The sequence below is a fragment of the Aspergillus saccharolyticus genome, assembly GCF_003184585.1.
Source record: "Aspergillus saccharolyticus JOP 1030-1 unplaced genomic scaffold BP01scaffold_3, whole genome shotgun sequence".
Lineage (NCBI taxonomy): Eukaryota > Fungi > Ascomycota > Eurotiomycetes > Eurotiales > Aspergillaceae > Aspergillus > Aspergillus saccharolyticus.
Genome location: NW_020290613.1, coordinates 201,607 through 228,796, shown reverse-complemented (window position 1 = coordinate 228,796; position 27,190 = coordinate 201,607). Strand labels below are relative to the sequence as shown.

Below are 27,190 nucleotides of genomic sequence, written 5' to 3'. Positions count from 1 at the left end.
TCTAATTCGGCCTCTTGGCTATAGAACACACTCGTTTTTCTTTGAGCTCCTTTGTCATTCTTTACATGTTCTGCTGATTCTTCCACTCCTTTTTCTGCCTCCCGCGTGTTTGCCGTACCCGAACCAAGTCCACCTTCTTCTTACCCACGCTGTTTTTTGCCCAGAGCAATTCACCTTTTGTAACTCGTCCTGGGCCACGCTGATTGCGCCAGAACAAAGACTCCTCTAATCCCCCTTCACTATCCTCTCCTTACAAGAGAGTCGCTTACACAGCTTGCCTGTCGTCGCGAACCCGAACAATGAGGGGATCCTCACTGTTTGGGCCTGCGACGGCTGGCTTTGCAGCAGGCCTCCGGCTGTCGATTTTACTCCTTTCTAGTCTCGCGTCAGCATTGACTTACCAGTCTGTCTCTGAGCCGGAATTGGATCTTTCGCCATTGGGTCATATTGCGCTCACCGGAGACTTCGATGCAGTTACCTACTACCAATATACCGCGCAGACTAACACCTCTACCGGAGACAATGACGCGCAAGCGCTCTTGACCCCTCTTCCGAACGGAATACTCACGACGTTATCGACATCCAATGCGGATATTCGCGCTATGTGCCCGTTCACGCAGGAGGATGGAACGTTTTCAGGTATCTTTGTGGGAGGCAATTTCACCAGTCTCGGGGGCGTCAAAACGGAAGGTGTCGCAATATATCATCCGTCTACAAACGAAGTCACCTCGGTATCCGGCCTTTCAGGTTCAGTGTCCGCCCTGCTGTGTGATCAGGAAACCAATAGTGTGTATGTTGGCGGAAACTTTTCGTATTACAACACCTCAAACGCCGTGGCCTGGGTCGGCACTAAAGGCTGGTCTAACCTGACCTTTGGTGGCTTCAATGGTCCAGTCACGTCGATCCTGAAGGACAGCGATGGTCACATTGTATTTGGAGGCTCTTTCGATGGTATTGGCAACTCTACGTCAAGCAAAAACGGCGAACAGGTTATCAATCTTCAGAACGCCACGATTACTTCTGATGCAAATTCCTCAACCACGGGTTTTGTTGACCCTCGCAACATCATCTGTCAATCGAGCGGCAAGGACGGCGCAGGGAAGACATGGTTGCTGGATGACTATTCTCCCGGGTACTGGCGCGCCGATATGCAATTCGAATACACGCCTACCAAACTTAGACTGTATAATACACACTACGAAGGACGCGGCACGAAGACGTTCTTGTTCAGACGCTTACCCGACAACGGAATCATGAACTTGACGTACACGGATCCTGATACGGGCAAAGCCGCCTACTGCGACCAGAGTTGCTCGCTTTCGAGCAACGCGACTGAAAAGTATCGGGAATTTACGTTTGTCAACCAAGCAGCGATGAGCGGGTTTGAGATCGAGATCCTGAGTTGGTACGGCAAAGGTGCTGGTCTAAACGGCATAGAGCTTCTCGAAGACGGTAAGTCCAATCGAATGTGAGAAGCTACGAGGAATATACTGACTGGGGAAGACATCTTCGCTTACGCCATCAATGCTTTCAACGAACCAACATGTGCAAACTCCAGCTACCCATCCAAGTCAACGCGCACTGGATCCTGGTCAGCGACAGCTTCTGGTCAAAGTTCCTCGGCATATTTGACGGCGAACGTCACGAATTCAAATGCGACTGATGCTTCGGTTATCTTCGAACCTGACGTCAAGCACTCAGGCAATTACTCTATCAAGTTATATACACCGGGATGCGACCAGGACGATACTTGCAGTTCCCGCGGTATCGTCAACGTGACGATAACTGCCACAAGCGATTCTTCCGATCCCGTTCAAACTCTCATCTACCAGACCAATGATTATGAGAAATACGATACGATTTACACCGGCCATGTGGATGCAAGTGATAGCTCGTTTCGTCCCCGTGTCAAGCTCACTCCAGTAGCCAATCAAGGTGACATCACTGTGGTTGCGTCTCGAGTTCAGTTTGTCCCAATTTCGGTGTCTGGCACTTCGGACGATCAACTGAATGGATTGTATGAATATAACCCGACTACAAAGCAGGGCCTAAATGTTTCCGCGTCGGCCATCGATCAAGCAGGCCTTGCTTTGGACTCGGAAGCGACAATCACGAGTTTGGCCAGTCATGGCAGTACCATTTATGTTGGAGGAAATTTCTCCAGTTCCAGTATCAACAATATCATGTACGTTGAACAAGATGGAAACGCCACTGCAATGGCCAAGGGGGGCTTGAATGCCGGTGTCAGCAGCATGACGGTACTGAACGATGTCCTCTACGTTGGCGGAAACTTCACAGATACGTCCGACGGTGGAAATGACGGTCTGAGTTACGTGGCAGCATACTCATTGGACACAAAGACATGGTCTGCCTTAGGAGGAGGCCTCAATGGTCGAGTCAGTAGCGTGGTTTCCCTGTCGCTGAACGTTTCTGCCGACCTTAACGAAACATTTGTGCTCGTCAGCGGGGACTTTAATCAGTTGATGGGCTTCGAACAGACGTCGTCAACGAACGTCTCTGGATTTGCTGTCTGGGTTCCGTCTCGCAAGAACTGGTTGCAAAACCTGAATGTCAGTCAGTTGGAGTTCGCTGGGCAATTGTCCGCTTACGCCAAGGTTGACAACACCACAATTCTAGCGGGGAGCCTGTCCACTGGCGGTCTTGCTGCCGCTGGGGCTGTTGCTCTCCTCTATGACAATGATCTTGGATTGGAGGCACTGCTGTCTGATCGCAACACGACTGGTGAGACTTTTACAGGTATATTCGACACAAGCTCTAGCCGGAATCGCACTATTCTAGGAGGTCATTTCTCTACCAATGCTACAAATGGATCGGTAATCGAGAATTTTGCAATTTTCGACGGCAGCGATGGCAGCATTAGCGGAATGAGATCAGGTGTCGACAGCAACTCTACCTTCCTGACTTTCATGATCTCCGACGAGGTCCTCTATGCGGGTGGTAATATTACTGGCAAGGTGGGCGACTCAACCTTGAATGGCTTCGTCTTGTACAATCTCAACAACGATACCTTTGTCAACAACCAACCACCACGGCTCACCGGTAATGGCGTGTCCGTCAATGCCATCGCTGCGCGCCCGAGTGCGAAGGAAATCTATTTTGGAGGACAGTTTCAAACCGCGGGTGCGCTTCCTTGCCCCGGTGTCTGTTTCTGGGACACCTCTGCTCAGCAATGGAATCGGCCCGGGGCCAGCTTGGATGGAACAGTGCTGGCCCTTGAGTGGCTCAACAGCAAAGAACTATTAGTGGTTGGCAACTTGAGTATCAATGGAAACCAGACTGCGATTGCGACATACAAACCTAAGGGTCAGACCTGGACTGCCTTCTCGGGTGCTTCCTCGTCCGACATCCCCGGTACCGTCACAGCATTCACCCCTGCCAATAGTGCGGTGTCAAAGTTCTGGCTTGGTGGTAGATACAACAACGGATCCAGTTTCTTGGCCGCCTACGACGGGTCCAGCTTCCAGTTCGTTCAGAATACCTTCGACCAAGGGACTATTATCCGTGGTCTCGAAATCCTCCCGCTATCGAAGAATCACGATGCTGTTAGCACTCTCAATAACGATCAGGCCCTTCTAGTCACTGGCCATCTGGTGATCCCTGATTTTGGCAATGCTTCGGCAGCATTGTATAACGGAACCACAATGGCGCCGTTCATTCTGACCACCAAGTCCGGCGGTGGGGTAGGCAGCATGTCTCAGGTGTTCTTTGAGAATAAGAACCCATACACCAGCGGAGGTGCGTATCAAAGCCTGTATAAATGATTATCGGTGAACTAACAATTGAGGTAGGCAAACACCTCTCCAACGGCATTGTTGTGCTCATTTCTTTCTGTTTGGCACTCGGCTGCGTTTTTCTAATTGTTATCTGCGGCGTCATCTTCAACAAGATTCAGCGTCGTCGCCAGGGCTATATGCGGGCTCCGCAGGCCGTGGGTACCGACCGACCATCCAATATGCGGCGACTGCCTCCAGAGTATCTGTTCAACTCGATCAAGCAGCCCAACCCAGCCGCCCCAACCATATGAGCTGGCATTCTTGGCCGTATGTTGTAGATGACCTCCATTCCTTTTGCTGTTTACACGCCTGCACAGAAGAAAACAGAAAAAAGCCAGCACAAATTGTCTTCTCACACTCATGCTTCTGAAGATCCGTGATCTCGGATTGAAAACCAAGCCTCAGCACGGCGTTCTTGGGACCTCTGAAAGATGAAAAGAACTACTAGTACAGCACCAATATACCCCAGTCCGACTTACTAATTCTGACCTTTCAAATCAACTTACCGCTAATGATGTTTGTTATTCTGCTGTTGGATGCCACTCGTGTCTAATCCCTTCCTTGACTGGAAGATGTCCAATCATTCGTTTCCACTGTTTCATGCTAGTACTCATGCTCTGCACAAAGCGCGTTTATTGTTGCCGTTGTCTCGATTTCCGGGAGGTGTCTCCCCTGTTTCTCTGTGTATTAAATCTCTGGTCCCATTTTCGTGTGTCTATTGGTCATCTCTTCTTCTATTGTTCTTGTACTTTACTCTCCATGCTCTTCTTCTATTGTTCTTGTACTTTACTCTCCATGCTAGGGGTGTGCATCTGGGCCCGTGGGATCTTTTTACCACCAGAAGTGGGTCTCTATCGTCCCATTGACACCCAGCGGCCGTCTCCTCAGCATGGCTTTTTTGTACTGTACATACTCGATAGTCGTTACACCTTCCCGCGCGAGTTCGCGGTCGGTGAACAATCTTTCAAAATGATTCAGAGTTTCTTGTATTCGGAAGAACTACCGTCTGGAGATTACTTCATTCTATAGGGTAGTTTCAAGTCCTAACATGCTTCACGAGCGTGCGTTTGTATAGTCGTTTATATGAGTAAGTTTGTATATTTCAACGGACCAATGCTCAAAGAGAAAGAGGAAGCCCCATTCAAGCAAGGCAGCGGGTGTGAATTGGGAGTGTGCATCTGGGCTAATAGTGGTGGCGAGGAAAGCCGTTGCCACTGACCGGAACAAACTACTACACAGTATGCCGTACTAGTGAACTACTGCTTTGGGCCACAGCCGCATCGCTTCTTTTGTCGAAGGAGCAATCGTCAGTTTTACTCGACGGCCGCGTCAGGCAGGATTACCAACCATGCTGGAAGCATGACCATTGAACGTCATCGATCGCTTCGTGGCCAGCATCGAGGAGGGGTGGTGACTATTCGTAGGATATGGTGGCTTTAACAGGGAAATCGACGGAGTATGCGAGTTGAATCTGGGGTAAAAGATGTAGCACGAGATGAGATTGAACTCTGTCCTCTTGTTCTCACTGGATCAATGAAAGAATCCGCGTACAGTTCAAATAACTAGTGTAGTAACTACGTTACGCCGTATTTAAGTTGGTGTCAACGAAGAGAGGCTTAGTCACCGAGCAGGTCACGCGGGGAGAAAATTAGGTTCCCCGCAAGAGATCCATGGAGTATCACAGACTCTCATTCACTCTATGTTGAGCTGTCGGCTCTCCCCGCTTGCTGCTGCTGGCGCTGGCTTTCCATTTCATACGACTTTCACACTCCTCTTCCCTCCCTCTCCAACTGACACGCAGTTAATCCGTTTGCCTTTTTCCTCTTTCCTCTGCTCTCCACTCAGAGCAGATAACCCAGATCTTGCCAAATCAGCAGAGAATCTGGTCTGATTTGACCGTCTCTTTGTTACATTAACTCGTGGCTGGATGATTCTCGAACTGAGCATCCCATCATCTCCTTGCCCCCCCTGCCTGCCCAGCCTGCCCTCTGCTTACCTCCACCTCGCGCCGCCTGCCTCCTCTTCTTCAATTTCTTTTCCTCCCAATCTCCCATCTCCCCCCCTCTTCTTTCGCCCCCCAGATATACAATCGGTTCTATTCTCCGCGGTCTTCGGACCTAGACTGTTCTAGCTCGCTTCCGGGCTACTAGTCCCACTTGCCCGTTCTTCTCCAAATTTCCTGCATTTTCCCTCCAGGTCGCGACCTTCCGATCTTCTTTTCCCGGCCCACCTTGTCGTCTCGAATGCTGCAGCTCAACAATCGTTTTCGCTCCCATCCGGTATGCGATCCCGCACAGGCTGGTATGTAGCATTCTCATCACCCACCACCCACCCCGTGCTGCGTTGTCAGAACCCCAAGATCTTAACCAGCTTACTCCATACTATTTATCCGGTTTCTCCATCTTCTTGACTCAGGATTGTTGGGCTGACTGCGATGGGTTTTTCTTCTTTCCAGCTTAACGTGTCGCACTCGGAAACTCAAATGTAAGCTCACATTACGCCGAAGTCATCTATCTCCTGGCGCAGACACTAAGAGCTTTCCGGGCGATAATAGGCGACGAGCAGAAACCGGAGTGCTCGCAATGTCGCAAGGGTGGGAGGGAGTGTCGCCCTAGCGAGGGGATCGTCTTTCGTCATCAGCAAAATGCCTCGATGAATAAGAGCGTCGAAGAAAATCCGAATGGTCGGGGAAGTCTGAAGGGCTTTTATTCGTACAAGAACACTTTTGATGAAGATAGCGTGTGGCTGGATATTCCGAAACATGGTACGCGCAACCCTTGGTGGCAGGAGGAGCCAGTTTGCGCCGAGCAACAGCTTGTCTGACGGTCATTACTTTCTAGTCATTTTCGTCGATAATTCGGATCCGTACGCGGAAGATCTTGAAGCGGCCCTAGGCGAGTCTGAAGCCGCTATACTTGCAGCCAACTCCCAAAATCGCGCGTGGTCGCAGCGCACACCGTCCGCTGAGGCCGAAAATAATGGCTTGGATGCCCTCTCTACCGTGGCAGCCCATGACCGGTTATCTTATAATCAGCTGGCCATCGACCAGCAGACCCTCCTAGCAGTTGACGCTGCCTCACCCTATGAAAGCCTGTCAGCTACAGCATCGTCAGGCCCCTCACCCAGTCAGTTGCGCAATGTGCTGGCCCCTCAGATATCCCCCCCTCTTTCAATTACTTCCAACCATAACAACAGTAATAATAATATCAACTTCCTTCTAAATCCATCGCAAGCTCGTTCGCCACCTGTGGATTCCAATTTTCATCACGCTCTGGAGCGTAGGAGCTCTTCGTTGACCGCCAGGTCTGCCATTTCGCGTGGCTCGAATACGGAACAAAGGCCATATGTGCCTGCAGAAACAGACAAAGAGGTGGCGTACCTATTGCGACACTTCTCGGAGGTTCCGGGACTCTGGTAGGTGTTTGACAAATGGTTTCGCGCCGGAACAAGGACATACTGATAATGGCTAGGATGGACCTTTTCGACGTCGGAACTTACTTTGCCTCTTATATCCCTGTAAGAGCGCTCCGAAACCCTCTTCTGAAATATGCTGCATGCGCATATGCAGCGAAGCAGCTGGGGCGAGTCAAGGTAGAACAGGTGCCAACACGCGGCATGTTTCAAAAGCAAAATGTAGATTGGTCCTGGAGAGGTGCCAAGTATTATGAGAAGGCAATTCAGCTTCTGATGAAGGAGCTTCAACCGGACAAAGGTCCCCCGCCTCTGAGTACCCCGGAGGCTTTCGGTCAATGGCAGGCTGCCGAGCTATGCGAGGAGAGTGATAACCCTCGCAAGCGTCGGCGACGTTATTCCGAGAGTCGCTTCTCAAAAGGTGTTCACTCAGACGAAATTCTCGCCGCAACAGCCATACTATCTGTATATGAATTGCTTGATGCTACTGGTCCGGCATGGAACCGACATTTAAGTGGCGTAAAATCATTGCTAGATGTGGCCGAAGTGGGAATGATGCCAGTTGAACAACGGCCCGACTCTGTGTTGCAACACAAAAGGCCTGGTCTGTCAAGAGCGAGGAGAGCAACATTCTGGAATTTTGCTCGGCAAGATTATCTGGCTGCTTGTAAGTCGAATCTCCAACCTCTCAATCTGCAGCTTGCAGGAACACTAAATGCGCATTAGTCATCAACGAGGGCCAGACGAGGTTGAACACCGACGACTTGATTCTGTGGACGGAAGCAGGTCTGCAGGTCGACAATCAGGGCTTTGTCAGATCCAGCAGCACGACCACCTCTGGCTATTTTGACGCAGACGACGTCATCCGAGAGGATATGATCTGTAATGGTCTTGTCTGGATCTTGTCTAAGATTGTCAATTTCATAAGCGCTGGTGACAAGGTGCAATTAAATCACCCCGGCCCACTGAACACGGGACCTTTAGGGTTGTCGCAACAAGCTCTGTTGGAGCGATGGATTCGTCTTGAGGCAGAACTCGATGCGTGGTACAACAGGCTTCCGGATACCTTTCAGCCCTGTGCCAGGACTGAGCCATCAGCCGAAGATGGGGAAAAGGCGGACACCGGAGAGCTGTCAGAGATTTGGTACAGCATACCCATGTGCTCGTCAGCCATGCAGCATTATCATATGGCGCGGATCCTCCTCCTGGTCAACAAGCCGCACGCGTCGACCAGCCGCCGAAGCACTATCACGGATAGACTTAACTCTTACCGATCCATTGAGAATGACATCCGTTTTCACAGCCGGGAAATCGTGGGCATTGCTATGGCCTGCCCAACAGGTGCGGCCCGCATCAATTCACTTCAACCATTGTTCGTTAGCGGCCAGTGCCTCACCGATGCTGCCGAAAGACGAACGGTGTTGCACCTTTTGCAGGGGATCGAGGCCGAACTTGGCTGGGCAACCGATTATCGTGTAAATCAGCTACTCCGAGAATGGGGCTGGAATGAGAACGAAGACGTGGCTATACCACTCTAGAGGTTCCCGAGTCAACTTGTACCTTGGACTTTGTATATGTCGACGATCGCCTCTAGAACCTGCGAAAGCGGTTGAGAAGCATCGTGTCTCGCTCTTTAAGAGTCTCTTGTCCAACACTGTCTGCATAAATAACTTTTTGGTCTAGCTGTGTTTGTTTTCGAGCGAGCTTGTTTTTCTCGAAGTGATACCAGCGTGTTTTGGTTTGTTGTCATAGCATTTGCATATATACGTCGCATTCATGATAGATGGTCACGAAAGGAGTCAGGATGAGTTCGTCCTGTATTGTTAATGAAGCATTTTAGCTGTTCTTATGTAATGGTGTTAGAGGCTAAAAGTTCCTCTCTTGCATGTGCAGTGTCAGCAGGGATCGTGTAGCAAAGAGATCAAGAGACAATCCCAATCAGTCTTCAAGCGATGGGATATCTCAAAGCGCACAGAAGAGGTATCCCACAGATGGCCAAAACCGAGTTCAAGGTAAAAACAATCAAATGTCTCGAAGGGGGCCGGAGAAAGGAACCTCTAAAGAAGATGATGAGATGAACAGGAGAGGGAAAGAAGAGAGAAACGGCTGGATGAGAGAGAGAGAAAGCAAGAGGGGATTTTCATCAGAGCTACTACGGGGTAACTACTTGGTATTCTTTCCCCAGTTTTTGTTCATAGTTACGCTCGTGGCTCGGCTGAGTTGCCTGCCACTTCCGAATCGGGAAAGCTCACATCATTGTCCACTGCGCCCGGACCGGATAGCGAGTTTGCACGTGCCAAGCGTCGTTCGGGCCTGGGGCCTCTGCCCACTTTTGATACTTCGGTGGACGGATTTTTGTAAGTTAGTGGGCTGAATGGGGTTCCGGGCTTGCTACGGTAGTTTAGTTGTAGAAGGTTTTTCCTTCTAATCTATTTGTTTATTTTTTCTGAAGAGTTGCAGTAAGCTCTCTAGTGGTATGTTGTAGTTACCTAGTCCTGGACTAACTAACTGTACTAGTTGTGATGTGTTCCTTGTTGGTGGTGGGATTGGTTCGGTGAGTCGGCAGCATGTGACTACCACTTACGGAATACTCCAACAAAGGTCCGATCGATTCCCTCGGTTATCATACAATTCTACCGGTAGAATGCGCGGAGTATTCTTACGCCAGATTATGGATGTATTCCTCGATGATGGAAAAGACGGATGATCGTCGACAAGTTCCAATGACAACTTGAGCTAACAAAAACCCTCACACTAAGGATGGAGTACGGAAGGTTAGGCGACCAATCCGCGTCCAGGCCGGTAGTACGGAGTACTCCGTAGGGAGAGGGTCCCCCCTGGGCTGCTGGGTGTGGGCCTGGGCTTGCTTTTGTTTCTGAGGCTTTCTTCTAGGTAAATTGTTACTTAGGGTGAGATGATAGCAAGTGATAATATGGAATATTGTTGCATTTGAGAATTCTGTGTGATGATGCATATATCCTCTACTTGTTGTGTTTGGTATGTAAGTAGTGTGCTTTTACTTGGGGGCTCGGTTTTTTGGTCTTGGATTGTGAATAAACCACGACAGTGCTGTAAGTCGAGCGACTCGCACCGCTCAGACCACTTCGCTGATCTTTTAAACCACCAGGGACCTGGGTCTGCAAGACGCCGGGGGGATCATACTGCTTGGCCACGCGAGAGAGAAACTGGACGTTCTCGCCGTAACCCTCTAGCAGGTTCTGGGACTTGTCTGCATAGTTGAGATAGACTTACTCGTTGTCAGAACCGATCGACTGAGCGTATGCATCGAGGTCGCTTAGGGCGGTCCGACCGAGGCGAGGGAAGAGAACGTCATCTCTTTCGTCGTCTCAGGAGTAGTCGTAGAGGACCTCTGCGGAGGTTGTTAACTCAATTCAAAACTTGTGATGGGTGTATTTGGGGAAGGAAGAGTGACATAGGGATAAGATTCTCATCGAACCGCTCTAGGCCGAGTACATTGCCGCCCTTGGCGACAGTATGTTCCAGAATAGCTTGGGCCAGGGCTGGACGATAGTGTCTATGGACCAGGATTCGCTCTTCGCTTCAGCCTTGGCTTTTTCGATGTTCTCGTTGTGGATGTCGATTGCTTTGCGAAGGACTTGGTTGTTATTGACATAGGTGCCGGTCGTGAAGATGTCGCTGGATTTATCAGTATTTGACTCCGAGCCGGGGCGGGGATCAGGCTTACTGATATCCATCTGCCTGGACCAACTCCTGGGTGAGATTGTAGCTCGTGGTGAACCGCATCGTGTCGGTCGTGTCATCAAATAAGGAGCTGGGTAAGCGACTGGCCTGGTGTTTTCCAGAGCGTCTGCGATGAGGTTCTGTCCGGTCTTTGAATTGTACTTCCAGATGCCGTTCCATGATGCGCACGGGTCATTGTGGGTATTGTTTACGAAGTTCACTGCTGCAGAGATCTGCTGCTCAATGGTGGAGTTGTCTTACTTTTCGGATGAAAAATTGCAATCAACTTGCGAATTGATTTTCATTGTACTAGAGTACCAGTCGGGAGCATGATAGCACGATGCAATGAGAAAGAAATAAGAGGTGGGGACACGGGTTTGACCATTCCTACTGGTAGAGGTGACCGAATTTTGGCCGTAGTGTTTGATATGGATCTGCTCCAGATGTCTCTCAAACGATGTTCGCGAGCCCAATGTCTCTTATTTAGGCCGGTCTGGCGAAGTTGCTGCATCGTCAAAAGATATGGTGACCTGGCTAGTATAATATCACATTAAGTATGACTTCTCGCAAAGCTCTATAGATGCACGAATATCTGTTGTCGGGGTAAACCCTTATAGAAATGATAGTTCTTGATTTCGGTGCTCTTTCCCGAGGCAGTAGATGGATCTGAAAAAGCGGTTGAGTAAGAGAAATAACAAGACTGATTGCTTTTTTTTCGATCCCTGTGCGGTGTGTTGCACTAAGGCGAACGATTTGTTGCAGACTGGGAGGAGGATGGAACGGCTCGGCCGCTAACTAAGCGGGATCGTCCATCAACGGCGGCGCGTGCTGGCTGGAACTCGGCTCCACCTTCATCTACTCTCGAGCCACACAATCCTGCCATCAAACAGGCACCAACATCCCAACCGTGGAGCATGTATTGATTTGACTTTATTCCCTGTACCTGTATCTGACACATAAGCTGAGATGTGGTCGTTTGTCCATCGGGCAGCAATAAATCAAAAAGTGATAGGGATGAAACGGCACACCGACCGGCTTCCAAGCGAGATCGAGTCCCTGTTCAACTAATTCCTGAGATTGGCACTCACAATGAAAGGAAGATTGAGCCAGGAGACGAAAGCGCTGCGTTGCTCTTCCTCGGGCTGTCTGGGCGTAAACATTCGTTCATCTCGTGCCACCCTTGACTGGCTGAATGCTTGTTCTATGTCGAGGCAAGTGCTTCTCGATCTGATGTTCGACAAGAAAGAGAGCATGATGATTCCTGATAGTGCTTGACTCCTGAATCCCAAGTGCATCTACCATTTCAAATGCTACAGTCACCGAGCCTCTTCCAGGACAGACGTACGACTTTGATTACTCCAACCCTTACCTTGGCAGTAATATCGAAGGCCAACTTCATCATTTATTTACCCCTGTCTTCCGTTCATCCGTCATTTTCTCCGTCGTTATGCGCCCCCGCTTAATTGGCGAGAATAGCAGCCTCGCGCGCGTTGCATGCAGAACTAGAACTATGATTATACTCGATAAAGCACTCGAGCACGGCGGAAAGAGGGGCTCACTCAACTACAAGATGAGATTTAACTAGCCGAGAATGGAAATGTGAGGGTAGTGCAGGAGATCAAGTGGGCGGTCACCACGGAGGTGACAGCCACTGTTCATGAGCATGGATATGAAGGAAGGCCGCATAGACACAGTACCATTGTGAAGGGAGAAACCTTATGTCATTTGTCGAGTACATAATCTCAGAGAACAAGAAAGCATTGTGGACAATCTCTTGAAGATAGAAGCTTCATCCTGAACTCGTACTTTCTTCCAAGCAAGTAAAACAGCATAACCTCACGCCAACTGTGAACCAAAGGGAGTGTTCTTCTCACTCTTTGAGCGGACATAGCACTTGAAAGCCAACAAGTCAGACGTTGTGGTACAGCTCGAGCACGCTATCCAACTTCTGCTCGGCCAGTTGCAGCGCCTCAACACTGGCATGGAACTTCGTTTCTGCCTTCTGAAGAGACTCTTTGGCAGTTTCGAGGGCCTCGTGGTCCACTGTCCTCTCGGCGTACCGAACCAAAACCTCATCTCTCGCTTGTTCAACCTCAATCACAAGCTCAGCGCGGCGGAGCCTCTGAGCTGATCTGAGTGCCTCCTGCTCATTAGCTTGCTTTTCCTGCTCCTTCTCATCCTTCTCAGGGTCGAAAAGGTTGTCAGGGATCCTGTAGCCTGTTTTGTGAAGCTTGACTTTCATTTCGGCGTGCACCTTGTTTCCGTTAGACTTTGAGCATGGAATATGACTGTGGATAGCATAGAGAACACAGGTCTTGGATCAAATCCTCTTGTGGAGTAAGATCGATGAGTACTTACCTTACGCCGCTCGTCAGCTCTAGCCTCCTCGACATCTACAGACTCGGACATGGAACGTTTCATGCTCTAGGAATGACATCAGTACTGAAGGTAGCTCATTCAGATGGTGCTGTTACCTCTGTCTCCAGCTTAGGAGGGGCAGGTGTGGATGCTGCTGGCTGGATAGTAGCGGGCTGAGCAGTAACGGGCCGAGTAGTAGCAGACTGAGTAGTAGTGGACCGGCTGGAATCAGCAGAGGAAGCAGGCGGCAGCAAAGGCCCACGCTGCGAGACAATGTCCTCCGCTGCCGAGCTGGGAGTGCCAGCGGCGTTAGGGCTAAGGTGATAGGGGAGCTGTGAAGAGGGCGGACAATTCAGTAATCTGTGTCTCTTGAGTAGCAGAAAGAAAAACAGCTTACCCTTGTTGAAGTGAATAGATCCGAGAGAGGTCGGGTTTTTCTCGTAAAGAGAAAGCCCAAAGTGGGCGAATTTGTTTCTTCCTAAGTAGTATTGAGTCAGCTTATCGAGGGCTTGAATGTGTGGGTCGTCCTAGCTGGTTCGTGGTTTCATGTCTGGGGTTGTGATATTTGACTGAGAACGCAGTGAGGTGGACTTACTATGTCTAGAAATTACAAGGGCAGAGAATTAGCTATTGTCATGGAGATCAAGGCCAGGAGCAGATATCGGTACCTTTCATGAAGATGGTGCTGGTGTAGTTATGTATGGAGAGATGAGAGTAGGAGAATAGAAGTAGAGAGATGGTGGTGGTGAGGAGAGTAGGAGAATAGGAGTAGTGATGGTGAGGAGAGTCATAAAGAGAAGAAGGAGAGGTAATGACGGGTGCGAGAGGCATTTTAAATAAGGTCTAGCTGAAAGACAGCCAGTGAAGTAGGATCTCTTTCTACGAGCTGCCATTCATTCACTCATGTCGTATGTGTGTTTTATGGGACTGGGTTCCTAGTGTCATAATCCTGCTTAACCACCAACGGTCTCACCCGTAAAGTGTCAGATTCCATCGCCCATGTTGCTTGCCCAGCTTGATGAGTACTGTTTCTACGTGGCCTGCATCGAAAAAGCCTCAGGATCTGAAAACCTCACCGACTTGAAGCATGTGAGCAATGTTGCTTCTGACTATGTTATGGAGAATCAGCATTATTCCTGGCTATAAAATATATGAAATATTACCTTCACTTCTCTAACTATGAGAGGATCATCACGTAGTATCAAGCATCGATATGGTCCTTGAGCAGGAATTTACTTGGCAGTACTTTGTGTTCGTAACCACATGGAAAGTCCGTGGGATACATTTGAATCAGGTACGAGTCCTTTAGTGCTCTCCTATTTTCCAGAGTACTTTCCGATAAAATTGTGAGGTAGGACTAACCTTCAAGGATTCATATTGAGAAGGAAACACAAGATAGAATACAATGCTAGCAATTGACAATAAGACCGAAACCACAGTGAACACTACCACCGTCAAGAGCGACGATCGTATTGTTGACGCCAGCTTAGAGCTTATGAAGTCTCGAGCTGAGTCTTCTGAGTCCTGTGACTCGAAGGATGCGAAGAACCTCCTCGTATAGCCACTCTAGAAGGTTATGCATTCCTCTTAAATGTCGATTCTGTCGACGTATCTGGTTGGCCAAAGCGACAATCTTTCCGATATCAGGATCTCCGTTCCTCGAGACGAGGCTATTTTACTCGTTAATAGATGGAATAGCCTGATATAGCTAACGAAGTCATTGCAGAGCCTACCGCAACACGTCCCGGGAGTCAAGGCAAAGTGTAGGTGGCATCGTGCGCAAGAGGGCCGGGTCAGATGCGGTGAAGGGAGTCAGCTGGCTCAGCTAACGTGTTGGAATTCGTGTACGAACTGGAAAGTTGACTTATTAGAGAAGATTCATCTATGGTGACTGAAGTTCAGTGCATCGCACTTACTAGAGGGAGCAATCAGTTGATTTCATGTCACAGGTGAATAGGATTCTTACCGATGAGGTTGATGAAGAGGAAGAAGAACAGAATTATGGTGATAGTGAGCACAGTAAGCATAAGAATATGGAGGAATTTGGAGGAGGTAGAGGAGGAAGAGGAAATAGATTGAAGTTCGCAAAGGAAGACGAAGCAATAGTGTTAACTGGGGTTGACTTCAATGCAGGCTGCCGCACATTCATTGGCTACCAGTCATCTCCTTCGACAACCACATTAGGTAGTACTGTTTCAGTGTTTGTCTATGAAGATACGCCTCAGTACTCGGACTAAGCTTCTTTTTCCTTCGAGTACCAGGGCGCATTCCTCTGACTATCCAGCTATGCAAATGCTTCAGTGAATCTATTCCTATTACTTCGGACCTACCTTTCATTTTTCCATTATTGCGTTTGCCTAGATCAACTATAAAGTCATGCCATTGTACAGTGATAGGCAAACATTTCTGATGCTTCCTTGAGAGCATCATGAACTGATTGATTCAGCCACATGTTCGAGATGGAACCCGGAATTTGATCTACAAAAGCGTCAGAATGATTTCTCACTTTACATCCACAGTCAGCTTGTTCACGAGAACCACTGTTGGAAACATTGGACAATGAGCTTTGACACAGGGTTCAAGCCAACTCAATCAACTTGCCAGAAATACAGTCTCACACCTCTCTGCACTCGGGAGCGTCGATCCTTCGCTTGTCTTCCCTAGTTGAGCGTACTCTGTTGGTCTGCAAGGCTCGGTTGACACAATGCAAATACAATTCGCGTGCAGAGTCCAGATTACCACAACGCATGATCTGATATCAACAGCAAGCGGGAGGAAGTATCTGCTGGTCATGGCTATACTCAACCACCTCAGCACAGCCGCCATGATGCATCGAACCAGCAGTGTAGCGCAAGAGCTTGGCTATGCTAAAACAATGGGTTGACAGCTATGAAGACAGATCGCAGCAGACATATTGCACGTCATCCCCTCGACTACCAGCAGCAACCGAAGTTTATCACCATACCTATTGTGTGCGAGACAGCAAGCTGTATCTCAACCACAGCAAGGCAACCACCACCCACCCTCTTCCTTCTCACTCAACAACTCACTCTCACGCCTCGCAGTTTACAACATCTCACCTCATATACTACCAGCATAACTACTACATCACTACAACCGGCATCCCAGATCATACCCCGCATCAACTAGCTGAGATTCAACTCACGCGCAACAACCCTTACTCACACCATCATTATGTCCAACCCCAACTACAGCAACCACTACATCCCGCCTCAAACCAACTACTACACCAACGAATACACCCCTCACCACCCCCAGACCTTTGCAACCTACCCTCCCCTTGAGCACAACCCCTACGATCAGCCCCCTCAGCCAGGATATCATCACTCCGCCGTAAGTCCACCCAGACGACGACCCCCTCCCCCACCTCCACTGCAAAACCCGCTAACTCAACCCCATAAAGCACGCCTACCCCCCTCCAAACCCCAATAACCACCCTTACATCCACCAAACAAACATCCCTCTCAACCTCAACGAACCCCCCGCCTCCACAACAGGATACCCCAACCCAAATACACCATCCTACATACACTACCGCCACAACAGCAACAGCAACACTGCCAACAACACCACCTACCCAACACAGTCCCAACCACAAAAACCCCAAGGCGAAAGCGCATCGTATTACACAGATACAAACCCCACCCTCAAACCCCCATCATCATACTCCGCTCCAGCTACACCCGTCCCGTCAAACCCAGCGGCCCCACCAGCAACTGAGAAAGGCCTGGCAAGTACCGTCACCGGTGCAGCAGCGGGAGGCATTCTCGGCCGAAAGTTCGGCGGTGGGATTCTGGGGACGGCGGGGGGTGCGTTGGCGGGGGCGGCGGGGATGAAGTTTGCTAGTAAGCTGTATGTTCTTCCCTGCCTTGCTTTCTTGTCCTGATGGAGGGGTGACCGTGTGGAATGGAATTGAATGGGGGGAGGGGGTTGTTAAAGGTTGGATAAGTGCGCTAACGTCAAGGTGGAATTGTTTGGGCTCCAGGCGGAAGAAAATGAAGGCCAAGAGATATCGGCGTAGGGGCAGTTGTTGCTCCAGGGAGTCGTCGAGTAGTTCGTCCAACTCGTCCAGTTCGAGTTCAAGTTCGAGTTCGAGTTCTAGCTCGAGTGGGAGCTCTTAGAGTAAATGGTTGATTAATGAAGGACTGGGCTGAGTGGTTTACTGGAATGATGGATTAGGATGGAATGATGGTTTAAGGAGGGATTCTGAGGCTTGGTCTGGGTATGTTAAGTTTCGAAGTACTGTGAGAGAGGTGTCTATTTCTTGGGTGGTGTGATTGATAGGGATTGACTTTGGAGCGGAGTCTGGCTTGATGGTTGTATTCTTAAGGCATGGATTGTTCTATTATTCCAAGTGGGAACTTGTTGAGCGCGGGGTAGATTACGGACTTGAAGATTGTGACGAAATGCTTTGGATGAAGCTTTCTCTGCTCGAGTAATTCTTGCAGACTATGATTAGTTGACCATTCCTGATTATATTCATAAATGAATGAGTGTCCATTTCGGCTTGAGTTGACAGGCAAAGCCGTGCGCCATGCATATCACTTCTGGTCTCATGGGTTTTTATGACTTGAAATGCCATTCTAATAACTGGTGATTGCTTCCTCAGACCAGCTGCATCAGTATCTCGCATCATCCGTAGCAACATGGAATACCTATAGACACGATTATAGTGCGTACTTGAGGTGATGATATACAGACTCAACAATCACTACACCAAAAGCCACCTCAAGACAGCAGACCACACATCTGATAAAGCAAATTAATCATAGATATCTATCTCGGCATTTCAACTATCTTACCCTCAACTAGCTCCTCAATCCCAAATGAGAAGCCAACCTAGCACCGAGTCATACTTCCGAAACATAAATACCAAATCTACGCCGACGCCTTCCAAATCGCATTGATCTGTTTCCTGCGGACCTACACGCAGAGGGAAAAAAAATTAGTTTAGGTCTTGAAGGTAGGTCAAAACTGGATGATCTGGGGCGGGGGGAAAAACATACCATTGGCGCCAACACCGCCACACCGGCACTCAGAGCCAGAACCGTCAGCACCAGCTGTAACTTAGAGAACCCCTTGCCGAGCACGTCAAACGCTTGACTCGGCGTCGCTCGGGTGGCGAAGATGTCGCCGCCGAAAGCGAAGATCAGACTTGTGCTTTCCAGCAGGGTCGGGCTCGAGAGCACCTTTTTAATTCCCGCGACGTTGCGCGAGTGGGTGAGGTACCATCTGCCTTCGAACTCGAGGTAGGGGTTGTACCTGAATAGACCCTCCTCGGCCTCGATTGAGGTGGGGTCGCGGTCGACTGGGCGGCGGGGATCGAGAACGGGGCGGGGGATGGCGATGATGGCATTAGTTGAAGGGAGGGAGCAGAGGAGGTTGCGGGTGGTGATTCCCTGGCGGGTTTGGGTAACGGTCATGTGGGAGATGGGCTCGGGAATGACGAAGCCTTGGGAAATGATGTGTGGAGAGGGCAGGAAGGTGAGACTCGAGTAGTTGGTGGCGGAGTCGAGGGGACCGCGGTCGTTGGGGAAGGGCGACTCGTAAAGTTCCGAGATCACAAGCTGGTAGCCCTTGGACGGAGACGAAGAGGTAATATCTGCGTAGAACGAATAGGCGAACCAGTTCTCCGAGATAGTCGAGGCAATCGGCTGCGTAGTATCAACGCCCTCCTGCACTGAAGTGTGCAGGATGCGGCCAGAGACAGCATCGAGAAGGTAGAAAGTGGCCGTGTTCTCCCCGACGGTGGTGATGAGAGCGAGGTTGGGGTTCAGGTACTTGTAGAGAACAGAACGGTCGCCCAGGACCTTACCGATCGAGGCTACAGGATCATGAGCGGGCCGCGCAGTAGCATATACGATCTTCTCTCCATGGGGCGGAAGGAATTGCCAGATCGGGGTCTTGTTATCCTTGGCAACCCATCCCAGAACCCGACCATCGTTACTCTGAGTGACAAAGAATCCAGGCAGATCAAGAGCCTCGACCGGCGTACCGTCCTCCTGGATACCAATGGTGATCGGAGCGGAGCCGTCATTGATGACAGCAACGGAGCGAATCTTGGTGGTCGTGCCCGGGCTGCGAGCGAGAATCTCGCCGGTCGTGACGTCCAGAGTGACAGAGCTGCCATCGTCGGCATAGATAGTGGCAGATCCTGGTTGAGCCACAATCGCCTTCACATCCCATGTGTCCTTCTCAGCCGCCTTGACAGCCCAAGACACAGAACCATGGTTCCCGGCATCCAAGGCATACACCCGACCGTTCTTCGCGGCAACAATGACAGGCTTGGAGAGGCCGAAGCTGTCAAGGTTGGAGACCTCATCGGTGAGAATGCTGGTCACGATGCGCTTAGGGAGGTCCTTGAGCCACTCCGGGAGATGCTGGAGGTCTTTAGCATGGCGCTTGACACGGTGGCTATAAGCCTTGTAGATGCTCTCATGGCCTTCGACTTCCAGCTGATGAACCAATTCTTCGGTGCCGTCCGTCTCCACCCACGAGGCGGCCAATGCCCCGGTCAATGCCTCGTATCTCGTCCACTCGACGTGACCGCCGCGGATCAATTGCCAGTCGCCGGAGACGAGAGTAGCTGCGGACCGAACAGCGACCGTGTCACCCTTGGTCACGACTTCCGAGACTGCGTGGACGGCCTCTTGCAGCGGGGCAGACTGGTGAGGCCATCTTCCCAGGATTCCATGCGAGGCGGAAGAGAACACTGTGGTCTCCGACTCCGTGATGCGGGTGAAGTAGACATTGGCGTCCTTGTTGCTTGTGGAGAAGACAGACCATCCCTGCAAGCGAGGCAGCTCATATGCCTTGGAGATCACGGAAGACCTCAGATCAACGTGGTAGACCTCCGCCCAGGTGGTCGAACCCGTCTCGTAGTGAACCAGATAGTGGGGAAGCGATTCCAGCTTCTTCGGGGTATGGACAGTGATCGATTGGATACTCTCACCGCTCGTATTCTCAATATCAAAGGAAAATATCTTCTTAGTCCCGATTATGTTGACCTTCAACGTCTTGTACGCGGGATCAGACCACACAATCACAGGCGCGGCCGTGTTCGCGCCGACGAAAGCAACGGACTTGGGGTCGGAAACCTCATTCTCTGAGCTCAAGACTTGCTGCTGGGTAGGTAGACCAGTCAGGGGATTCAAAGAGACCACGCGGATCCGGTAACCCTTCCGCGCCGAGGCCTGCAGAGCAATGTAGAAAACTTCCGTGGACGAGGATGATAGCTGCAACGGGACGTCCCCACTGTCACGAGAGCTCTAGTTGTCAGCAACAAGCACTCAAATTGGGCCATGACAGAATTTGAAATCGAACCTTTCATCCTTGTATTCCCATTTAATATCTCCCGAAATGCCATCCAATCTTCGGACAACGCCTGCCTTACCAGTGAACAGCGCCACAGTGTCTTTAGCTGACGGCGCGGTGCTGGCGTCTTCGAGCTCCAAAAGCTCGAGATCCGCAATCGCTTCATCCGCAAACCAGTTTTCCCAAATCAATTTTCCATCAAGGGCAGTCCATGAAGAGACATAATCGCCCAGCGCACCGACTAAAGCGTTGGTGCCTTCGGAGGCGCGTAAGAGACCCGAGGCGCTGCTCGGGTCGACGGGGAGGGCGGATCGCGAGAGGTTCTGTCTCCAAACTAGAGATCCATCCTTCGGGTTTACGGCACCAAGGAGAGAGCCCTCAGAGAGGGTGTAGAGGAGGGACGCATTAGACGAGGCGGACGGTTTGAGAAAGAAGGTCGACTGGGAGGTGGGAAGGCCGAGGAGGGCGTGGTGATAATCAATATGGCCGACCTCGTCGATGTAGATGGCGGAGGTGGAGGGAACGCACGAGGCGAGCAATAGGAGCGTCGCCTGTAGCCACATGGTTATGACCGTGAGTCTCGGGCGGTCATCGGGGGGTTACAGGCGGCTGTTGTTATACTGGATTGGCAATTCAGAGATGAGTGATGCTATCCGGGGAGGCAGAGCTGCGGGCGGGCGGTGATGGCCGACTCCCGAGTAATCTTTGCGGCTAGTCTAGCCCTTGCTCTCCTCCTCACCTACAATACTCTGGGGAAAGAAGTCAAATGTGATGTTTATACTATAACTCCAACCGTTTTCTATCCTAAGCTTGTATTTATGTTTTTGAAAAGTGGTTATCTAGCCAAGATCCTGAAGTAATAGCGTAATGACGAAGACCCCAATGCTAGACCCGAAAGAAATTCAGAGGACAAATGTCCGTATCTCAGTCTCCCTAAAATTCAATTGAAATATAATATACCATGAATAGGTTCGGTAGTATATATGAAGCATAAAGTCAAGCACGCTCGAATGTAGTAGGTTTCATGGAGAGCAAAGAAACAGGTGCAATGGACAGTCAGGCAACAAGAATGGATCAACCAAGATCCGCGTTAGACCAAAGAGTTCCATTCACTCAAGCAGAATCTCACCATGAAATGCAGTGTAGAAGTCTTCTATATGAAATCTACGAAGTCAATCCGAATGACGCCCCCAAATGTGTGTGTATAGATTAGTGTCTTCTCGAATGTCTCGAGAGAAATGTAGCGAAGAAGAGGCGAAGAAGAGGCGAAGAAGAAGAGACGAAGAAAAAGGGATATAGTCGAACGAGAGAAATGATTTCAGTTGCGAGTGTATCAAGCGGCGACGGTGTTGGTGGCAGTCTCACCCTCCGGCTTGGGCGCGGCGGCTTCTTCCTGTAAAGCAGCCACCTTTTCATTCTCAGCGGGTACCTCAGAAGGCTCTTGCGCTGGAGCCTCCTGAACAGGGGCGGAAGCAGGCTCTCCTTGTTGAGCAGTAGAGCCTGCAGGGATAGTTGACTTCCGACTCTCTCCATTAACCTTGCCGAGGATCTCAATGTTGTCGCCGTTGAACAAGACAGGGCCTTTGATGAAGGTGGGCTTAGTTTCGCCTTCAGCCGGTGGGGTTTCAAGGGCACCGATGACCTGACGGGCTTCTTCGTCGAAGTTGGGCATGTCGCCCCATTTCCAGTCCAGGTCGCCACCGTATTGCTTGGGAATGCTCGAAGGCTCCATGAAAGTCGTCAAAGTGGGCTTCACCTCTGCAGCAGAGAGGATGAAGATCTTGGACGTGGTGACTGGGTCAAACCAGCGCTTAATCCAACCCCAAACAGTGGGAAAGAAAGAGGGGGCACCGATGATCTAAAATGAGGTCGTATTAGTATCTTCCCTCCGAGTGCACCATGCGAGCTAACTCACAAAGATCCGGTCCAGAGTCTCGGGATAATGGGCGGTCGCCAACACACTGGCGTCCTGCATGTGACCCTTGAGATCCCAGAACTGCTTCAGCCCAACTCCGCTGACATCGACGATGTTGTTAGACGAGGTAATGGGTGTCTCCGGGTTGGGACGAGACAGCTGCGAGCACAATGGCATGACAAAGCGAAGAAGATTCTCATAGAGAGCAAAGAGACGCAGCAGCCGTTCAGGAACCTTGGACGATTGTTGAGTCTCGGCAGAAAGGGTTGATTTATACGCGGCCATATTCTTGTTGTTCAAATGTTGAATCTCGAAGACGTAGACAGGGATACCGCGACGGTCCCGGCGGCCGGTCCATTGAGGATACTATAGTGCAAGAGAAAAAAAAACTGTTCTTAGCGACCATATTCACTCCAACCAGTTCTTGATCGATCGGGGGAGAAGAAATAACGAACCATCCTCCGGGCAGCTTCATATGCCTCCACATCGATATTCTCATACAATGACTCAATAGCATTCTCGCGACGCCAATCCTCGGTATCCTTGAACTGACCCCAAGCGCCATCAATGTCGAACTTGCGCGCGCGGAGGAAGCGGCTATGGTCCGACCCGTAACGTCAGTGTCTTGTTTGCTTTCGTGGCAATAGGGCGGGTGAAAAGGAGAAAGAATGAATCCATACAGCATGGTCGCATCGCCGTGGCTTGCCTTCTCGCCATCCCGCTCCGGCCTGTAGTATCCATTCTGCTCGCACAGCTTCTTGAATTCCTCCAGCTTCTGCTCCTGGTCCTCCGTCAGGTGGTGTAGATGGCCCGCGAGCCAGCCCGTGCCCGCCGCCTGCTCTGCCGCAGCGACCGGGTCGTTCTTGGAATCGGTTGCGTCATGCGTCGAGCTGGCCTCGGTCTCCGCCTTGGTCGGCGTGGATTTGCTTCCCCAGAAAGGCATTTGGGCTTGGATGTCTGTCTTGTCAGGGATTGGATTTTCGGGGGAAGTTGGAGAAAGAATGTTGAAACAAAACAAGGCTGTAGGATCTGGGAATCTAGAGTGGGTCGCCTCTGAGAGAGCTGAAGAGCTCGTGAATCGATCGGATCTACCGGGTTGGTCTTCTTCCCGGCGCGTAGCGACACAAGTGAGATTTAATGATTAGTCGGATACGATCAGCAAGATTACAACCCAACCGACCAAAAAATACTGCCAAAGAGGAGCGAATTGGAACCCGAGACCGGCGGGTTGGGCTGAACCTTGGGGACAAGCTGAATCTCCCTTCCCTCCAACAGAGTTTCGGATGCTCAGAGGAGTCACAACTGCCGGGTTATGTCATCTATGTACTCGGCATTCAACTTTATGCAGAGGATCACTGTGAAAGAAGGCAACATCATCAGTATGGAATTTTCCCCCCTTTAGGTATCCTAGACTAATCTAGCAGGTCACATCAAAATAGTTTTCAGGCGAAACGGGCAGTCCCCAACCAAGACCCGGCCATACAATTCATCGCCTGTGGGAATCAAACGTAAAAAGCATCAGCTGCGCGATATTTGTACAGTCAATCCAATCGAAGAAAGTCCCGCGAGCTTAGTCCTCAGTCAGGTCACCGTACTCCCACATGCCGCGCCGTTCCTGCTTGGCCTCCTCTTCCATGACACGAAGGTGCGCTAAGGTGTCGGCGGCAGCGCGTTCCCAGGCCTTCAACTTGCGCGGAACCATGGCCAAACCCTCCCGGACAATATCGGCGTTGATACTATGATCCAGATTCTTAGACTCGCTGGGGTCCAGAAGAGTGACATGCAGGGTGCCTTCGGGAGAGACGTAGTCCACGTTGGCCACAAGCTCACGGTTGTAGGCTTGTTCCTCGATGAAGCTCACAGTATCCTGCAGGTAGTCCTCAGAACCGGGGAACTGGACCAGAGAGAGGACGGCTTCAACAGCCTGCGGGCGAAGCTTCTGAACGGAGAACTGAGGCTGACTCAGGGGTCGCAGGCGGGACCAGGGAAGAACCTCTGAATTACCAAAGTCGATGTATAGGACCTCCGCCTGCTGCTTCTCGCGGTCGTTGCGACGCACCTTAGCACGGTACCATTCACCATCTTCGCTAAACTTGGCAGCGACGAAGTCACCCGCCTTGGGAGGTCCGGGCAATGGAGTGTCATTGGCCTTGTTGATGTGGAAAGAACGGAATGCACTCATCAACTCGGTGAGGGCCGAAGTACCGGTACCGATCTGCTGAAGCTTAAGGCGACCAGTGGTGGGGTCAACATAGGTGACCATCACGTCACGGTAGTCCTTGCGGCGTTGAACGTCCTCGGTTTCAGCGCCGGTGCTGTTGTTGACCGCTTCCTCCTCCTCCTCGACATCCTTGCTAGGATCCCAATCGTGCCAGAGTCCCTTGCGAGCCTCCTTGGCCCTCTGCTCCGCAGCAAAGTATTCGGTGGCGTGGCCGGACTGCTCTGCGGAGTAGGCGTGAACAGTAGCGAAACCCTCCTCAAGCAGGATCTTGGTGAAGTTCTCCTTGTTCACGTACAGAGTACCGATGAATCCACCAACCTTGTCAATGGTCTCCACGTCGATCTCGACATCGCGTTGCAAGCAGCGCCTATTGGCCAGATCATGCGCCTCCTGACCGAAGGGCTCGCCAGCTTCAGTGGGATTACGGGGAGAACGGGGAGCACGGATTCCCGAAAGAACAAGGGTCAGCTTGGCGTTCTCGCGAGGTACCAGCACCGTGAAGCGTGAGCCGGACTTGACGAAGTCAACAATGGCTGGCACCCGCTTCTGTCTCTGAAGGATCGAAACTTCCATCTTGGCCTTCTGAAGACTCTCGGAGTAATCCTGGTACTGCTTGGCCTTGGGTGGCTTGGGCGACCACATACCCTTACCCTCTGCCTGGGCCTCCGCTTCAGCGAGCATCAGGCTGTCATACTCAGGCGAACGGTCATCGTCGTCCTGGCGGTGACGGATTACAGAAGCGTAACCCGCCTCAACCAACGCAAGAGCGATGTTAGTGTTGCCTTGGACAACAGTGGCGACGTCTCGTTCCTCATAGCCCTCTGTTGCGGGCTTCTTGCCGTTGACGGTGACCTTGACGTGCTTGCCAATGAGCCTCTTGCGAACGAACTCCTTGGCATCAGCAGCGAAGGGAGCTTGCTTGGGATCGGAGGGCTTTGGCTGTCTGACACTGCTCAAGCTGATCTTCTTCTCCTGTCCAGCCTTGTTCCGGATGAACAGGGTATCGGCATTCAACACACGGCTAACAGTGTAGTCCTCCGCAGCCCCGCCTGCAGGACCCTTGGATGCCACGAGACCGGTGAACAAGCCAACTCTGGCATCCTTGGCAGCTTTCTCGGCGCGGCGGAAAGCTGCCATCTCGGTACCGAGCAGGGCGGAGTGGTGGTCATGGCAGCGGGCCAGGCCAGCTTCGAGCAGAAACTTGGCGACGTTACCATTGGGGTGGAGAACACTGGCAATTAATTGACCCTGGGGGGTAACACCAAGCAGAGACACCTGAACCTTGCGTTGCAGGATACGTGATTCCACAAATTGGAACGCCTCGTCTCCGTACGGCTCGGCTGCCTGCTCCTTGCCATCAGCAGTTACCCGCTTGGCCGCGGGCGCCCGGACACCTGCCATCGCCGCAACGACCTGCAAATGTTCCTCCGGCGAAAGCAGCAGACGCAAAACCAAGCGGTCGCCGTTCAAAACTCTCTCGACGATACCCTCAAGGTGCTTGTCCTTCCATTCATCGACCAGGGCCTTAGCATCTGACAGCTCATAGCTCGTTTCAGTCTGGCCCTTGTCCGAGCCAGCCCAGGTTCCCTTGCCTTCAGATCTGGCATGGTCTTCCAGAGCACGCAGGCGCTCGAGGTAGGCAAGGGTTTCCTCAGACTCGTCGCTGCGCTTACCGGCTTCCTCGCGAACACGCGCCCAACCTTCTTGAACGCTGATGTCAGGGACGGAGACCTCGAAAGTGGGGAGCTTGATCGTGCCGTAGTCACGCTTGGCGCCGGTGGGGATGGTGTACAGGACTTGGAATTGCACTACTTTGCCGACGAGGAGTTCACGGAGAAATTCGCGGGAGTGAAATGCGTATGGCTACACAAAGTGAAGACTTCGGATTAGCAACGATGCTCGATTGTATCTCGAGACGATCTTCAAGGTCACCATATGGGGCAATTGGGTCGGGAGATAGAGGCTCAGATGGTATCGCCCACTGCCTCGATGCAGAGGACACATATGCGGGCGGGCGGCGGAGAAGGGAAATATGATTTGCACAAGGATTGGACACCATATTTGGAGACAGTTCCACTTACCTCATCGCCTTCTCTGCGCAATCTGGGCGCTGAGACATATGCCAAACTAAGAATGCGTTCCTGGCCGGGATTGGTGATATGCGACAGCACCACCGTGTCGCCGGATAGGACAGATTTCACACGAGCTTCCAAAGGCATCCTGGCGAGAGCTGGTGCAATGGGCAAAAGGGGAGGAAGAAAAAGGGATTCAAAATCTTCACCCAGTCAATTTGATAAGTTGAAGGGTAAAGCAATCGAATCAGGCACAAAAGAAATTGGAGAAAAGTGGAGGGATGGAGGAATCAGGAGAGGCGGAGAGAAGGAGGAGTGCGAGTAGGTATCGACGGACGGATGCTGCTGATCTGGCCAGGTACAGCACCGGCGGGCAGGCAAG

General features: G+C 51.1%; 9 protein-coding genes across 9 annotated transcripts; 4 read left to right on the top strand and 5 right to left on the bottom strand.

Annotated features, from left to right (window-relative positions):
- Positions 1 to 299: 299 nt before the first annotated feature.
- On the top strand, positions 300 to 4,045 carry BP01DRAFT_288474 (putative cellular morphogenesis protein (Rax2); the record flags this gene model as incomplete). The annotated part of the gene is made up of 3 exons (XM_025571538.1): positions 300 to 1,452; positions 1,504 to 3,756; positions 3,810 to 4,045. The coding sequence occupies 3 exons, from the start codon at positions 300 to 302 to the stop codon at positions 4,043 to 4,045; spliced, it is 3,642 nt and encodes a 1,213-aa protein (XP_025434758.1).
- Positions 4,046 to 5,992: 1,947 nt separating this feature from the next.
- On the top strand, positions 5,993 to 9,038 carry BP01DRAFT_353080 (uncharacterized protein). Its single transcript, XM_025574089.1, has 6 exons — positions 5,993 to 6,095; positions 6,250 to 6,278; positions 6,349 to 6,558; positions 6,635 to 7,208; positions 7,265 to 7,872; positions 7,932 to 9,038. The coding sequence occupies exons 3-6, from the start codon at positions 6,447 to 6,449 to the stop codon at positions 8,741 to 8,743; spliced, it is 2,106 nt and encodes a 701-aa protein (XP_025434757.1). The 5' UTR covers positions 5,993 to 6,095; positions 6,250 to 6,278; positions 6,349 to 6,446; the 3' UTR covers positions 8,744 to 9,038.
- Positions 9,039 to 10,133: 1,095 nt separating this feature from the next.
- BP01DRAFT_112075 (uncharacterized protein) lies at positions 10,134 to 10,556 on the top strand. The gene has a single exon (XM_025570326.1). The coding sequence runs from the start codon at positions 10,171 to 10,173 to the stop codon at positions 10,444 to 10,446; it is 276 nt and encodes a 91-aa protein (XP_025434756.1). The 5' UTR covers positions 10,134 to 10,170; the 3' UTR covers positions 10,447 to 10,556.
- On the bottom strand, positions 10,193 to 11,087 carry BP01DRAFT_388626 (uncharacterized protein; the record flags this gene model as incomplete). The annotated part of the gene is made up of 2 exons (XM_025577852.1): positions 10,193 to 10,862; positions 10,912 to 11,087. The coding sequence occupies 2 exons, from the start codon at positions 11,085 to 11,087 to the stop codon at positions 10,667 to 10,669; spliced, it is 372 nt and encodes a 123-aa protein (XP_025434755.1). The 3' UTR covers positions 10,193 to 10,666.
- A 1,729-nt stretch (positions 11,088 to 12,816) lies between these two features.
- On the bottom strand, positions 12,817 to 14,096 carry BP01DRAFT_403347 (uncharacterized protein; the record flags this gene model as incomplete). Its single annotated transcript, XM_025578680.1, has 5 exons — positions 12,817 to 13,176; positions 13,266 to 13,331; positions 13,382 to 13,792; positions 13,861 to 13,865; positions 13,934 to 14,096. The coding sequence occupies 5 exons, from the start codon at positions 14,094 to 14,096 to the stop codon at positions 12,817 to 12,819; spliced, it is 1,005 nt and encodes a 334-aa protein (XP_025434754.1).
- Positions 14,097 to 16,460: 2,364 nt separating this feature from the next.
- On the top strand, positions 16,461 to 17,172 carry BP01DRAFT_388625 (uncharacterized protein; the record flags this gene model as incomplete). Its single annotated transcript, XM_025577851.1, has 2 exons — positions 16,461 to 16,619; positions 16,690 to 17,172. 2 exons carry the CDS (start codon positions 16,461 to 16,463, stop codon positions 17,170 to 17,172), a joined length of 642 nt encoding a protein of 213 aa, XP_025434753.1.
- Positions 17,173 to 17,948: 776 nt separating this feature from the next.
- BP01DRAFT_311326 (uncharacterized protein) lies at positions 17,949 to 21,244 on the bottom strand. The gene is made up of 3 exons (XM_025572447.1): positions 20,610 to 21,244; positions 18,293 to 20,540; positions 17,949 to 18,209 (listed from the first exon to the last, which is right to left on the bottom strand). The coding sequence occupies exons 1-3, from the start codon at positions 21,161 to 21,163 to the stop codon at positions 18,165 to 18,167; spliced, it is 2,847 nt and encodes a 948-aa protein (XP_025434752.1). The 5' UTR covers positions 21,164 to 21,244; the 3' UTR covers positions 17,949 to 18,164.
- A 198-nt stretch (positions 21,245 to 21,442) lies between these two features.
- Positions 21,443 to 23,729, bottom strand: BP01DRAFT_353076 (SEC14 family lipid-binding protein). Its single transcript, XM_025574088.1, has 4 exons — positions 23,196 to 23,729; positions 22,971 to 23,112; positions 22,516 to 22,881; positions 21,443 to 22,458 (listed from the first exon to the last, which is right to left on the bottom strand). Exons 1-4 carry the CDS (start codon positions 23,456 to 23,458, stop codon positions 21,934 to 21,936), a joined length of 1,296 nt encoding a protein of 431 aa, XP_025434751.1. The 5' UTR covers positions 23,459 to 23,729; the 3' UTR covers positions 21,443 to 21,933.
- A 152-nt stretch (positions 23,730 to 23,881) lies between these two features.
- Positions 23,882 to 27,128, bottom strand: BP01DRAFT_353075 (putative transcription factor (Snd1/p100)). Its single transcript, XM_025574087.1, has 2 exons — positions 26,818 to 27,128; positions 23,882 to 26,599 (listed from the first exon to the last, which is right to left on the bottom strand). Exons 1-2 carry the CDS (start codon positions 26,953 to 26,955, stop codon positions 24,086 to 24,088), a joined length of 2,652 nt encoding a protein of 883 aa, XP_025434750.1. The 5' UTR covers positions 26,956 to 27,128; the 3' UTR covers positions 23,882 to 24,085.
- Between the last annotated feature and the right edge of the window lie 62 nt (positions 27,129 to 27,190).

What these genes read in the sequence shown, in the direction of transcription:
- BP01DRAFT_353080 (XM_025574089.1), top strand. Translation starts at nt 6,447, where the DNA reads ATGAATAAGAGCGTCGAAGAAAATCCGAATGGTCGGGGAAGTCTGAAG. An exon ending in GCTGGATATTCCGAAACATG is followed by an intron (nt 6,559 to 6,634) that starts GTACGCGCAACC and finishes ATTACTTTCTAG; the next exon opens with TCATTTTCGTCGATAATTCG. An exon ending in GCAAGATTATCTGGCTGCTT is followed by an intron (nt 7,873 to 7,931) that starts GTAAGTCGAATC and finishes AATGCGCATTAG; the next exon opens with TCATCAACGAGGGCCAGACG.
- BP01DRAFT_112075 (XM_025570326.1), top strand. Translation starts at nt 10,171, where the DNA reads ATGATGCATATATCCTCTACTTGTTGTGTTTGGTATGTAAGTAGTGTG.
- BP01DRAFT_311326 (XM_025572447.1), bottom strand. Translation starts at nt 21,163, where the DNA reads ATGTGGCTACAGGCGACGCTCCTATTGCTCGCCTCGTGCGTTCCCTCC. An exon ending in TGGGAATACAAGGATGAAAG is followed by an intron (nt 20,541 to 20,609) that starts GTTCGATTTCAA and finishes CTCTCGTGACAG; the next exon opens with TGGGGACGTCCCGTTGCAGC. An exon ending in TGGCGGTGTTGGCGCCAATG is followed by an intron (nt 18,210 to 18,292) that starts GTATGTTTTTCC and finishes CTCTGCGTGTAG; the next exon opens with GTCCGCAGGAAACAGATCAA.
- BP01DRAFT_353076 (XM_025574088.1), bottom strand. Translation starts at nt 23,458, where the DNA reads ATGCCTTTCTGGGGAAGCAAATCCACGCCGACCAAGGCGGAGACCGAG. An exon ending in ATGAAGCTGCCCGGAGGATG is followed by an intron (nt 22,882 to 22,970) that starts GTTCGTTATTTC and finishes CTTGCACTATAG; the next exon opens with TATCCTCAATGGACCGGCCG. An exon ending in AGACTCTGGACCGGATCTTT is followed by an intron (nt 22,459 to 22,515) that starts GTGAGTTAGCTC and finishes ACCTCATTTTAG; the next exon opens with ATCATCGGTGCCCCCTCTTT.
- BP01DRAFT_353075 (XM_025574087.1), bottom strand. Translation starts at nt 26,955, where the DNA reads ATGCCTTTGGAAGCTCGTGTGAAATCTGTCCTATCCGGCGACACGGTG. An exon ending in TGCGCAGAGAAGGCGATGAG is followed by an intron (nt 26,600 to 26,817) that starts GTAAGTGGAACT and finishes CACTTTGTGTAG; the next exon opens with CCATACGCATTTCACTCCCG.